A 12,915-nucleotide genomic window follows, 5' to 3' on the forward strand; every position below is an offset into this window, starting at 1 on the left:
GGCATTGCTACATTGCTAGTTTGTGATTGCGCTTTAAGATTACTGTTGTAATTTAGTCATTGGTATTCTTTTTCCTCAGCGTTTGTGCTTAAATGGGAACACTGGCCAGAATATAATAATCAATGATGGCTTGCAGGCTGTGGAAGCTCTAGCCTTTGACTCCATTAGCCGGCTTCTGTACTGGATAGATGCTGGAGCAAAGAAACTTGAGGCAAGTCTAGTGCATATATTGCACAAGTATGAAATATTTTTAAAACTTAGAATGCATGAAATGTTTAGACCCAATTTACTTCATAGTTGGTGACCAAGCATGAATGGGGAAGGAAGAAAGTGGGTGGGGAGGGCAGAGAGTGATTTGTTGGGAGAATAATTGTAATGATTAGAACTGAAGTATTAGGACTAGTCGGCTGCTTCTTTGTCAGACTCCTCTTTTAGGAGTAACTTACCAATGCTAGAGTGAAATTGGATGTCGTATAATATGAATCTGAGAAGTTATTTGCACAGTGAAAAGCTTTTTGTTGCATGCTATCCAGTCAGCAAAAAGTCTATACATGATTACAATCAAGCCATCCACAGTTTACAGATTCAGGATAAAAGGTGTAACGTTTAGCTATTATAGCCACAGCATATAAGCTGTGTGTATTCAGCTACAGGAATGAGGAATTTCTCAAGTATTTCTTCTCCTTCTCCTGAAGATGGTGTATTAGAATTCCACGAACTTAAATAAATAAATGAGACACCCGCATTTATCCAGCAATAACCTGTCAACGGTGCTCAGTTTGGGTTTCGAAAGGATCACTCCAGTTCAAAGCTCGCTAGAACCTTGACCAAAACTTAAACAATAGATCTGAAACCCAGAGCGAAGAACGTGACTGCCTTTGACATCAGGCATTAGCTATTTGAATGTAACATTAAATAACCCTACTAAAATTAACTTTAGTGAGAACTGTATTAAGGTTAGGGATCTCTGCACAGAGGCTTGTGGTGGAAGGCCAGTCATCCCAGCCCCAGCATATCAGTGCGGGAATTCTTCAGGATAATGTGCTACGCCCATTGATCATCGGTGGTTTCATCAAAGATAAGTTCTCAGTCAAGACGTGGAAGTGGGTTTGTTGGCTGATGGCCGCACAGTGTTTGGTTCCATTTCCATTTTCTCAGATCATGAAGTAGTCAATGCCCAAATGAAGCATGACCACCCAACCACATTTGAGTTGGGACTGATGTGGCAAACACATCATGAATGTCAGATGAATCACTCCCATCCAATGATGGGCTGATCTCCTAACCACCTCCTCTCAACATTCAATGGCATTACCATCATTGAATTTCACACCCAAATAGTCCTGAGAGTAAATTTGAACAGAGTCCTAACAAGAGCAGAGAGTAAATACAGTGGCTGCATAAGCAGACAATAGCCAATAGACAATAGGTGCTGGAGTAGGCTATTCGGCCCTTCGAGCCAGCACCACCATTCAATGTGATCATGGCTGATCATTCTCAATCAGTACCCCGTTCCTGTCTTCTCCCCATACCCCCTGACTCCGCTATCCTTAAGAGCTCTATCTAGCTCTCTCTTGAATGCATTCAGAGAATTGGCCTCCACTGCCTTCTGAGGCAGAGAATTCCACAGATTCACAACGTCAGCAGGTCAGAACCTGAGTATTATGATTGACTTGATTCAACTGACCCCCCAAGTCTTTCTATCATCTACAAAGTGAAAGTAAGAGAGTAATTATAACACACTACATTTGCTCAATGAGTGAATCTTCAACCATAGTCAACAGAGTAAGGGTTGTACCTTCACCGAATAAAAAAAATAGTGGTTCCAGAAGGCAATTTTCTTGAGCAGTTTTGGAAAGGAACAATGGTAAGGTACAATGTATTTAGTCAATTATCACCCAATAAAATGTACAATGTAAAAAGTGTAATTCGCCATTTGTATGATGTTTGTAACAAGGTTCAGTTTGGCCGTTGCAAATCTTTTGAATATGAAACCTACTATAAAATAGAGATGCTGCGAATGGAAGGAATTTGAGTTGCTCTTCAGGTGTTTTCATGGAGGGAGTACCAAAACGTGGAGCATGTACCTTGCTGTGAAACGTTCCCTGATGAAGCATTGCAGCTGAATGTTTGCATTTAGATGGCATTTAAAAATAATATATGGACAACTCAGTTTAACCAGTTTTAAGTTTGTCATTACGATGACTGATATCCTCTTTACATCGGCGAAACCAAACGCAGTCTCGGCGATCATTTCGCTCAACACCTTCGCTCAGTCCGCCTTAACCAACCTGATCTCCCGGTGGCTGAGCACTTCAACTCCCCCTCCCACTCCCAGTCTGACCTTTCTGTCACGGGCCTCGTCCAGTGCCATAGTGAGACCCACCGGAAATTGGAGGAACAGCGCCTCATATTTCGCTTGGGCAGCTTGCAGCCCAGCGGTATGAACATTAACTTCTCCAACTTTAGATAGTTCCTCTGTCCCTCTCTTCCCCTCCCCTTCCCACTTCTCCCTCTATCTTCCTGTCTCCACCTATATCCTTTCTTTGTCCCGCCTCCCTGACATCAGTCTGAAGAAGGGTCTGGACCCGAAACGTCACCCATTCCTTCTCTCTTGAGATGCTGTCTGACCTGCTGAGTTACTCCAGCATTTTGTGAATAAATACCTTTGATTTGTACCAGCATCTGCAGTTATTTTCCTACACCTCCTCTTGCATTGTGGTGTTTTTATGATTCCAAATAATAAATTAAATGTTTTAATGCAAACAATGTGGCATCAATACATTCCACAGCAGCAAGTGGGAACTCCAATCTCATTTGGACACTAACAAAGCTTAAGGAGGACCATAAATACAAATTTTATTTTATTTTAATTACTTATTAGGTTTCTAACCCTGATGGTGACCTTCGTCTCACTCTCTTGAATTCCACCATATTGGACCGTCCAAGGGCTCTTGTACTAGTTCCCACTTTAGGGTAAGTTTTGAACATTTTTGAACGTGTCCTTGTATGTTTAATATCATTTGTTGTGATATGAAGATCGATAGATTGCTGTGGAGAGTTACACTTCCCGTTTGGGAAAAAGACTCTCAAAATGTCATGCAGATTCCACAGTAGTTCTAACCAGCAAATCTTTACAGCTTTGATCCGAAGCCCTTGTGTGCACATGCAAAGAAGGCATCAATGCACTTAAAAGTGCCCTAAATACTTTGCTGGTCCAGTCTGGGACCTTTTCGTTTTTTAATCTTCCTCTACCATGGTGAGCAATTATGTGATAATCAGATGACCTGGGCTGATTACACCATACCTACATTAACTCCTTTTTGTACTGGCACTGTCCCAACAAAAACAGACAGACCACTTCTGTATTTGAAAATAAAGCCTTCCTATAAGGTCTGTCTAAACTATGGTGAGATCAGTTGCCATTGAATTAGAGTTAGACACAAAATGCTGGAGTAACTCAGCGGGACAGGCAGCATCACTGGAGAGAAGGAATGGGCGACGTTTCAGGTCGAGACCCTTCTTCAGAATTCTGGATGTTGATGTTTTTATGAAGTAGTTATATTCATTTTGGTGTTTGTCAAGTTGGCAAATGGGATTGTAGCTCAGCCACATCTTAGCCACATGAAAGGCTTGTTTCCATGCTGTAATACTCCATGGCTCTAAGTTGACTCAATGAAGTTAGATTTTCATAACACTAGAGGGTGCTGATAGACATTATACACTGAATGTTTTTGCGCCATCCAGTGGATCAACGTCATATTACAAGAGGTATTGTAAGCAGCTTTTTATAGACCAAACTGCTTTCCTTTCCTAAGTATAGTTGCCATCGCCTTGATTTGATGGTCCATTTATTTAGTGAGCTATTTGGGTGGATAATGCATGTCAATTATCAACAGAAATCATTTAGTTCTAAAATACCTAGACCCCGTGTCCTCATTTTTGATGTTGAAAGTAGAAGTGGGGAGACGGATGTCCAATCTGCAACCTCTATGTTGTTCATCTGGGGATCCAGTCAGATTTATTGTCCACATTTAATAGGATTTATATAAACTTGATGTAGGTGACTGGACTGAAGAGAAGTAGAGGACTTGGGTACGCTCCATGTTCCTAAACTGGTGTCTTTGTAGTTTTGTGGTTTCTGGGAAGAAAGTTGCAAGTGGCAGGGAGATGTAAATGGACTCATTGGGCCATTGGAATTGGATTTGGAGAAACAAGGTGTAGTGCATTTCCGGACGGCAGACAAGTGGAGGATATGCAATTGATGATAAACTTCTGAAAAACATTGAGAAGCAGAGGGTTATTGGAAAGCTTGTGCATAAATCTGAAGTAGCTGTAAATGCCATGTTAACAGCGCTCCATATTGGCCAGGGCACAGGGAGCTTATTTTGGAAATGGAAAACATTGATTAGTTGTACATTTCTGGTCGTCATCTGTGAGGAGAGATGTGAAAGCACTTGGGAGGCACGGAGTGGATACACTGGGACAATGCCAAGACTGGAAAATATTAGTTCTGTGGCAGGATTGACTGCTTGTTTTCTTTGGAACAGTGAAGGCTGAGGGAATATTAATTGATACATAAAATTAAAAGGGCTTACACAGATGAGATAGCGAGGGTTTGTGTCACTTGGCAGAGCATCAATAACAAGGAAGGAAAAATATCAAGCATTCATCTAAACAGTTGAAAAGCAAGTTGACAATGATTGTCACTGCGGGTGATTGGCGATGAACCCGTATTGAATTTAAAGTACTTGGATATGCGTTTGATGGGCTTTACCTTGACTGCCAAGAACTGGAAAAGTACATTAGAATGCCAGAATTGAGGCTCTAGGTCCCATAATCTCCTAATGTGGTGTGAATTTCTTTGAACCTATATTGTGTAAGAAGGCAAATTATAACTGTCTTGGAAATCTCTCTTTAGACTGATGTTTTGGACAGACTGGGGAAAAGATGCAGTTGGAATTTACAGAAGTGAGATGGATGCATCACACGCCACTCGACTCATTTCTGATGGTATTAGATGGCCTAACGGAATTACTGTGGATGGATCTTGGATCTACTGGACTGAAGCTTATGTTGATCGTATTGAAAGAGCAGATTTAAATGGTGGTCAGAGATCAGTACTAATACAGAACCTTCCTCATCCATATGCTATCAGTGTCTTCAAGGTAAATGGCTTTGATTGTTGGGCCAGTGGCTGGTCAGAATGATTTTTGAATTGTGATACTTATCAAATCAAATGCTGATGTAGTCTCATATATGATTTCTAATCCTTCAGAAATTTAGCTGTGAAACTATCCCCTTCTGGTATTGGGTTATTTTGAGTTTCTTTAGCATTGAAATAAATAAGCAAGTGATTTGGCTGGTTACTCCTTTTCATAAAATTAGTTCTTTAATTTTCTGGAGTTTTTTGTGGAGCTTTTCAAAAGCAAGCACCAAAGCAAAAGTATACAGGGTCAGTTCTTCAAGTGCTGGGTGCCATTCTCTGGCAAGTCTGTCTTCATGAGCAATTCTGGCAAATAGGCTTTTATTTTTAATACTTATCATTTAATAGCATCTTTCAGTGCCTCAAAACAGTCCAACGCCCAGCAAAGTAAAATTAAAATCAACTTGCTGTTGTAATGTAGCAAATGTTTTTGTCAAACTCCTTAACAACAGAAATGGGATAATCACCGGATAAACTTTGTTTGTAAGATGTTAATTGAAGGGTAAATATTGGTCAGATCACTGAGAATAATTGCCCTGCCCTTTCGTTATCATGAATTGTTGCCTCCACCTAAAAAGTCAGAAAGAACCAAGATTTACGATCTCGTCTTAAAAATGGCGTCTTCAGCATTGCGCTATTCCCTCTGCATCAGGTTAGGTTTTATGCTTAAATCTTTGGCATGGGACTTGAGTGCACATCCTGTTGACTCGGGTGATGATTCACTGATGAACCATAGCTGTATAGGACTGAAACCATCAGGCTAGTGTCCACTGGAAGGAACACCTCGGACACCTCCTCAACTACAACTATGTCCTTGATGTACGTGCCCTTGACTGGATTCCAAAGCAACCTGTTTGGTTCGGTCTTGCTGCCACTAATAACAAGTCAAGGTCCATATCACAGCTGAAAAAGCAGCAATGTCTCAGGAGCTGATGGTACTTAAAGATTGGTGGTGAGTCCATAACCTCGTGATCTTGCCAGATTTGATGTGTTGGGGATGAAGGTCCCATAGACGTGCCTGTCTGTAAGAATGGAGACAAGGCTATAGGAACTGCAGAGATGTCTCCGTGCTGTCTGGCACAGGGAAAATTATTGCCAGGATCCTCATCAACTGCCTCCTCCCAGTTGCCGAAGAGTTGCTTCCCAAACTCCAGAGTGAATTCTGTTTGTCTTGATGCACAGCAGACATGATCTTCACAACCTAGGAACTCCAAAAATATATACAGGATGCAATAGCCTCAACCTCACCAACCTCAGAAGATGAGCTGTAGTATGCAGATGATGCTTGCCTTTGCACACATTTGGAGGCCAATCTCTAAGTCATTATTGCTCCATTCACTGAAGCTTATGATAAGACGAGCCTTACACTCAGCATAGACAGGAAAAAATCCTCCACCAGTCTGTCAACATCGCAAAATACTGCACTTTGACAACAAAGGTTCATGGTGAGACACTGGAAAAACATGAACTGCTTCCCTTACCTCTCTCTGTTAAACTGGTCTAATTTAAGTTACCATAAGGATCCTAGAACACTAATTGAAATGAAGTATTAAATTCTGCTACTGCCCTGATCAACTTTTTCGGCTCATCCAGGATCTTCTGTTAACTCGCTTAATGCTTGTTAGACTTTGGGTTGTGGGTTTGGCTACCACATTACATAAGACACTGCAATTTGATAATTATGAGTGTGAGATTTCATGAGATTGTGGAATACAAGGATAGATATTGTAATGAATGTGAGTTTTTTAGTGAGGAAGTTTCAATAATATGAACATGTATAATTCCAATAAATATTGAGTCTCGGTTATTCAATACTCTTTTTAGGATCAAATCTACTGGGATGATTGGTCACAGCTGAGCATCTTTCGAGCGTATAAGCATGATGGCTCGGGGGTGGAAACCTTGGTCACTGGTTTAACTGGAGTAATGGATATGAAAGTTTTCTACAAGGGCAAGGCTACAGGTAACACCTGTACAGAATCTTTCTGGATGTAACATTTGCTCTGTTTACTTTGGTGCATGCCAGCAAAATATGTACAGTGCTGAAATATGTTCTAGCATCGCCAAAAACGTAGATGAGAAGTTAAGGGAAGTCATAGAAGACAGTAAATTATTATTGGACTATACTTTTGTCATCAAAGATCATACATCAGCAGGTCATCTAAGTGTCTGGGCATACTTCTAGTGGGAGAATAAAAGTTAACAATTTATAATGGAAATGTTTGTTTCCAGCATTCCAGATAAGTACATTAGCTGTTTTGTTTGCAAAATTAAATTGCAAAACACAACATTTTACTAATATCCAAAAGTAGCTCTAATTGCATCAATCAATTGCATTAATAATAACTTGCATTTGGATGGTACCTTAAATATAGAAATAGTTCCAAGATGCTACATAGAACGTTATCAGGAAATAATTTGCACCATGCCAAAAAAAGAATAGTAAAAGTTTAATCAGAAAAGAAGAGCTTTTAAGGGGGTGTTTGATTCGAGGTTCAGGAAAGGAATTCCAGAGTATTTTACTCAGACAGTTGAAGGTATTGACACCATTCATGAGGCCATGAAGGACAGGAGGCCGATGGAGTGAAGCAGTTATCTGATGATTCTAAGCCTGTGCTGCAGGATCTGTAAATTTCTATTTAATGTTCTGCTGGTGACTATTATGAATATGTAGAATATCTAATTTGGGGCACTTGAACACCTAACTATTATTAGTGACTCAAACAGCAGCTTTGTTTTACATTATGTACATGTATTAACTCACTCGAGTATTTCTGAAGATTAGAGCCAGCTTTGAAAGAGGGGGAGAGAATCGGTGTACGCATGCTGTCACATCTGGAAAGAGAAAAGATTGGGTGATGTTCAGAGGTGTAGGAAAATAACTGCAGATGCTGGTACAAATCGAAGGTATCACAAAATGCTGGAGTAACTCAGCAGGCCAGGCAGCATCTCTGGGGAGAAGGAATGTGTGACATTTCGGGTCGAGACCCTTCTTCAGTCCATCAGTCTGAAGAAGGATCTCGACCCGAAACGTCACACATTCCTTCTCTCCAGAGATTCTGCCTGACCTACTGAGTTACTCCAGCATTTTGTGATACCTTCGGGTGATGTTCAGATTTACACTCTCAAATTATTGTTTGTAATTTTTCTGAGATTTTTAATTCCTTTTAAAGGCAGCAATGCATGTGTATCAAAGACCTGCAGTTTGCTTTGTCTGCCGAAACCAAACGGGAAACGATGTGTATGTCCTGATGGAGTGAAGAGCTTGGTTTTGTCATCTGGGGATGTTAATTGTGAATGTCCACATGGTTATTATCTCAGGAACACCACCTGTGTGCGACAAGGTGAGTGCCTTTACTTGCAGCTGGTGATCTTTATATTCTGTGTAATGGCCCACAATGTCATTTATTTATTAGATTCAAATAATATTATGATAGAAATCAGTTGAAATATTGCCATGTTCCTGATGATCATTTCTACTGAAAATGAATATGTGCATATAATCGTGCATATAATCTTTATATACCTCCTTCCATTACCCGTCACCACTCAAGACATTAAGACTACATAAGAAGATAATAAAACTACATAATAAAATAGTAAGACCACATTAAAATAAAAGTAAAACTATAAAGATAGCATGTAAACAACCTGTGCATTTACTTGACAAGAAGGAAGTCGAACACAGCGTGGGCACCTCTGCAATGTAGAAACATAGAAAACATAGAAAATAGGTGCAGGAGGAGGCCATTTGGCCCTTCGAGCCAGCACTGCCATTCATTGTGATCACGGCTGATCATCCACAATCAGTAACATGTGCCTGCTTTCTCCCATATCCCTTAATTCCACTAGCCCCTAGACCTCTATCTAACTCTCTTTTAAATTCATCCAGTGAATTGGCCTCCACTGCCATTCCACAAATTCATAACTCTCTGGGTGAAAAAGTTTCTTCTTACCTCAGTTCATAAATAATTAGGAATTTGCATCATGAATTGAATTGGCTGCCCTAAAGCTGACTTAACCAATTTGCGAATAGTTTCATAACCATAGAATTGTGTTGTTGAGGCCATGGGGCAGATTCATTCATCGACATCCTAGTGTAATTTCCTAATGCCAGCAGGGAGGAAGTGATCCATCCAATCTTCATCGATTACTCTCACCCAGCATTGGGTTATGTGGGCCTAGCTGGTAAAGACCTGAAGGATTTTTCTGCTTGACCGCTAGTAAAATCAAGATGAAGGAAAAAAAGTTATTCCATGGAAATGGTCTGTTGAATTAGTTGGGAAATTGTTTTCCACCAAAATTGGGCTGTGGCTCAATGAAGGGTGCGGTGATGCATATCAGAAGAACCAGGCGTATCTAAATATTGGCTATCAACCTGGAAATGCTACAAAATATGTAGCATTGTTTGTATTAAAATAACAGAATAAACATCCAAATAACAACAAAATGATTCCAAACACAATGAATAAAATTGAAGGTTTGCACTCATGCTACCTTGGTGCTGAACAATGACTGCTTCTGATGAGGGTTTGCCACCTCCCCATGACATTACAATGATGAAATATCATGCCATTAATATTCTAAGAGTTACTATTGACCTGAAAGTTAAATTGATTGACCTATAAATACTGTGGATTCAAAGGTGGTCAGAAGCTGAATTCTGTGGTATGTGAATTGTGCTCTGACACTCCAGAACCATTAAACATCTCCACGGCATGGTGGATTACACTCCAATTATTTGAATAGATGCAACTCCAAAGATAGTCAACACCATCCAGAACAAAGTGGCTCACTTAGTTGGCACCCATCCTTCATCTTTAAATTATTTACTCTACCATCACATCATGATTGTAATTTCTATCGTCTGCAAGATGCACTGCAGGTACTGGCATTTTTTTGCCAGCATATCCCAAGCCCACAAGCTCAGGAAGATATAGAGAGCAAGCATGTGAGACTATCACCCTCACGTGTCATGGACCATACTAACTCATGGTTGTAGGCCCAGAACCCTAGCATTTCCTACCTCACTGGTTCATGAGCCACAGAATTTCAGAAAGCTCCATCACCATTGCCCCAAAGACAATGAATGGAGGATTATAAATGCTGTCTTGATTTTTGGATTAATTAAAATAAAAATATTGTTATTAATGGTCTTATAGTTCAATTGCCCAAACTCGGTTTCATGTTTAATCTGAGATGGGTTTCTGACAATTTAGTTACTGAAACTAGCTCTTTTCTCTTATGTTTTGACTTCCCCCCACTTTAGTTCATCTGTTAATGAAACCTTCATCCATGTCATGGAGTCATAGTCGTACAGCGTGGAACCAAACCATTTGCCCCAACTGTTACCAGTGGGCATCTCTCTTAGTGCTGGGAAAGTTATAAGAATGATAAATATCCCACTAATCTCCTCCCTAACATCCATTAACATCTTGGGATAGATCCCATCAGGCCCTGGGGTTTATCCACCCAAATGTATTCTAATATTTTAAGAACATCCTCCCTGGTTCCGAGGTGCTGTCAAATATCAGCGTATCCCTCTCTTAACTTTCTGACCTCCATGTCCCGGTGTTAGATAGAGCTCTAGGGGCTAATGGAATCGGGGGATATGGGGAGAAGGCAGGCACAGGTTACTGATTGTGGATGATCAACCATGATCACAATGAATGGCGGTGCTGGCTTGAAGGGCCAAATGGCCTCCTGCACCTATTTTCTGTCCTTTCCCTGGCGAATACTGGGGAGAAGTATTCATTTAGGATCTTGTTCATATTCCCTGGCTCACACATAGATTGCTCCTCTGAATCCTGAGGAGACCTCTTCTTTCCTTAGCTGCCCCCTTGCTTCTAATATACCTGTAAAAGGTTATTAGATTATTTTTAATTCTACTTGCCAAGGTTATTTCATGACCCTTTTTGCCCTCCTAATTTCTTAATGTTTTCCCCTATATCCCTCAAGTGACGCATTCATTAGCAATCATCCCAACGGGCACTTTAACTTGGCTTTGGCTTGGAGCAACTTTTGTTTATTTTTATTGCATTATAGAGCATAATTGCACGCCTAGCCAGTATGAATGCTCCAATGGAAAATGTATCAGCAGCATTTGGAAGTGTGACCATGATGATGACTGTGGTGACTACAGTGATGAAACAGATTGTCGTAAGTACCACCTGGAATTAGTACCTGATAAATATTATGTAACTATCTCTGAAATAATGCGACAATAATAAAATTTTCCATGGCGTAACTGAAACTTGTGAGTTGTGGTGTAAGGCCTCACCAGTTAAACCTTACAATTTTATCCTTTTCACCCGTGTTTCCTTTAGTCTGCCAGGTATTTATTCACAAAATGCTGGAGTAACTCAGCAGGTCGGGCAGCATCTCGGGAGAGAAGGAATGGGTGACGTTTCGGGTCGAGACCCTTCTTCAGACTTCTTTAGTCTGCCAAGCATGTTGTTTATGAAAGTCATTGTGCTTACCGGTTTAATAGAAATTCAGCCGTTCTGTGGATTTCTTTGGTCCTGGTAAAACGGGACGGCAATTTTAATCTTATCATGTACAAACACTGGTTGGTAAGCATGAACCCTTTTTACCTGTTTCACAGCCACGGGTCTTTGTGATCTCAAATCTCAGTTTAAGTGTCGATCTTCGGGGATCTGTATTCCAGCAGCATACGTGTGCGATCGTGAAGATGACTGTGGAGATAATAGTGATGAGGAGCACTGCAGTAAGTGGCTTAATACCTTTATCCACATTTTCTAAATAATTATCCTCTGCCAAATTGTTGTGTTATAGTTTTGTTATGGCCGGCCTCCATTTAAAGATCGGTTGGTTGTATGATTCCATATGTTGAAGATCAGCGGCAAGGCTCTGCACCGTCACAGGACTTCCACTTCAATATCCCTAAAATGTCCAAATATCCTCACAACTATGTAGAGTAGCGCACGTGAGGTATACAGTGTTTAGCCTGTGGTTGGCCCATACCCCTCTAAATCAGTCCTATCCATGTAACTGTCTAAAGGTTTCTTAAACATTGTGATAGTGCCTTTCTCAACAACCTCCTCCGGCAGGTATATAAAAATTCCCGCAGACACAGACACAAAAGGCACAGATTCACAAAGGCACAGACACACACACACGTGGGCACACACGCACACACACACACACACACACTCGGGCACACACGCACACACACACTCTGGGACACACAGACACACACACACACACACACACACACTGGGACACACAGACACACACACACACACACACACTGGGACACACAGACACACGGGCACACACACACACACACACACTCGGGCCACAAGCACACACACACTCGGGCACACACACACACACACACACACACACACACACTGGGACACACAGACACACACACACACATGGGCACACACACACTCACACACACACACACACTCGGGCACACACACACACACACACACACACACACTCGGGCACACGCAGACACAAACACTCTTGACTCTCTTGTTATAAATGTTTTGCACTTTAAACTCATCTCCACCAGGGGGCATGCAGCAACCTCGGTCTGATCAAGTGCAGGAGCTGAAATAGTTTCCTGTATGGCCCATTCCTTTTCTGTGATTTCAGATCCTCCACATCCCCGTTGCTGAAATTGGTCATGTTTGATGGGAGGGGCCATGGCGTTACGAGATCATGTTTGATATTCCAAT

General features: G+C 41.1%; 1 protein-coding gene across 2 annotated transcripts in view; it reads left to right on the forward strand.

Annotated features, from left to right (window-relative positions):
• The window catches only part of sorl1 (sortilin-related receptor, L(DLR class) A repeats containing), a 118,410-nt gene that overhangs the window by 58,860 nt on the left and 46,635 nt on the right, over nt 1–12,915 (forward strand). For both annotated transcript variants that reach the window (XM_078426831.1, XM_078426832.1), the window contains exons 18-24: nt 80–211; nt 2,885–2,976; nt 4,922–5,168; nt 7,031–7,169; nt 8,380–8,550; nt 11,252–11,365; nt 11,811–11,933. In XM_078426831.1, coding sequence (XP_078282957.1) covers nt 80–211; nt 2,885–2,976; nt 4,922–5,168; nt 7,031–7,169; nt 8,380–8,550; nt 11,252–11,365; nt 11,811–11,933 — 1,018 coding nt within the window. The remainder of the gene's footprint in view (nt 1–79; nt 212–2,884; nt 2,977–4,921; nt 5,169–7,030; nt 7,170–8,379; nt 8,551–11,251; nt 11,366–11,810; nt 11,934–12,915) is intronic.

Source organism: Rhinoraja longicauda, chromosome 32 (genome assembly GCF_053455715.1).
Source record: "Rhinoraja longicauda isolate Sanriku21f chromosome 32, sRhiLon1.1, whole genome shotgun sequence".
Taxonomy (NCBI): domain Eukaryota; kingdom Metazoa; phylum Chordata; class Chondrichthyes; order Rajiformes; family Arhynchobatidae; genus Rhinoraja; species Rhinoraja longicauda.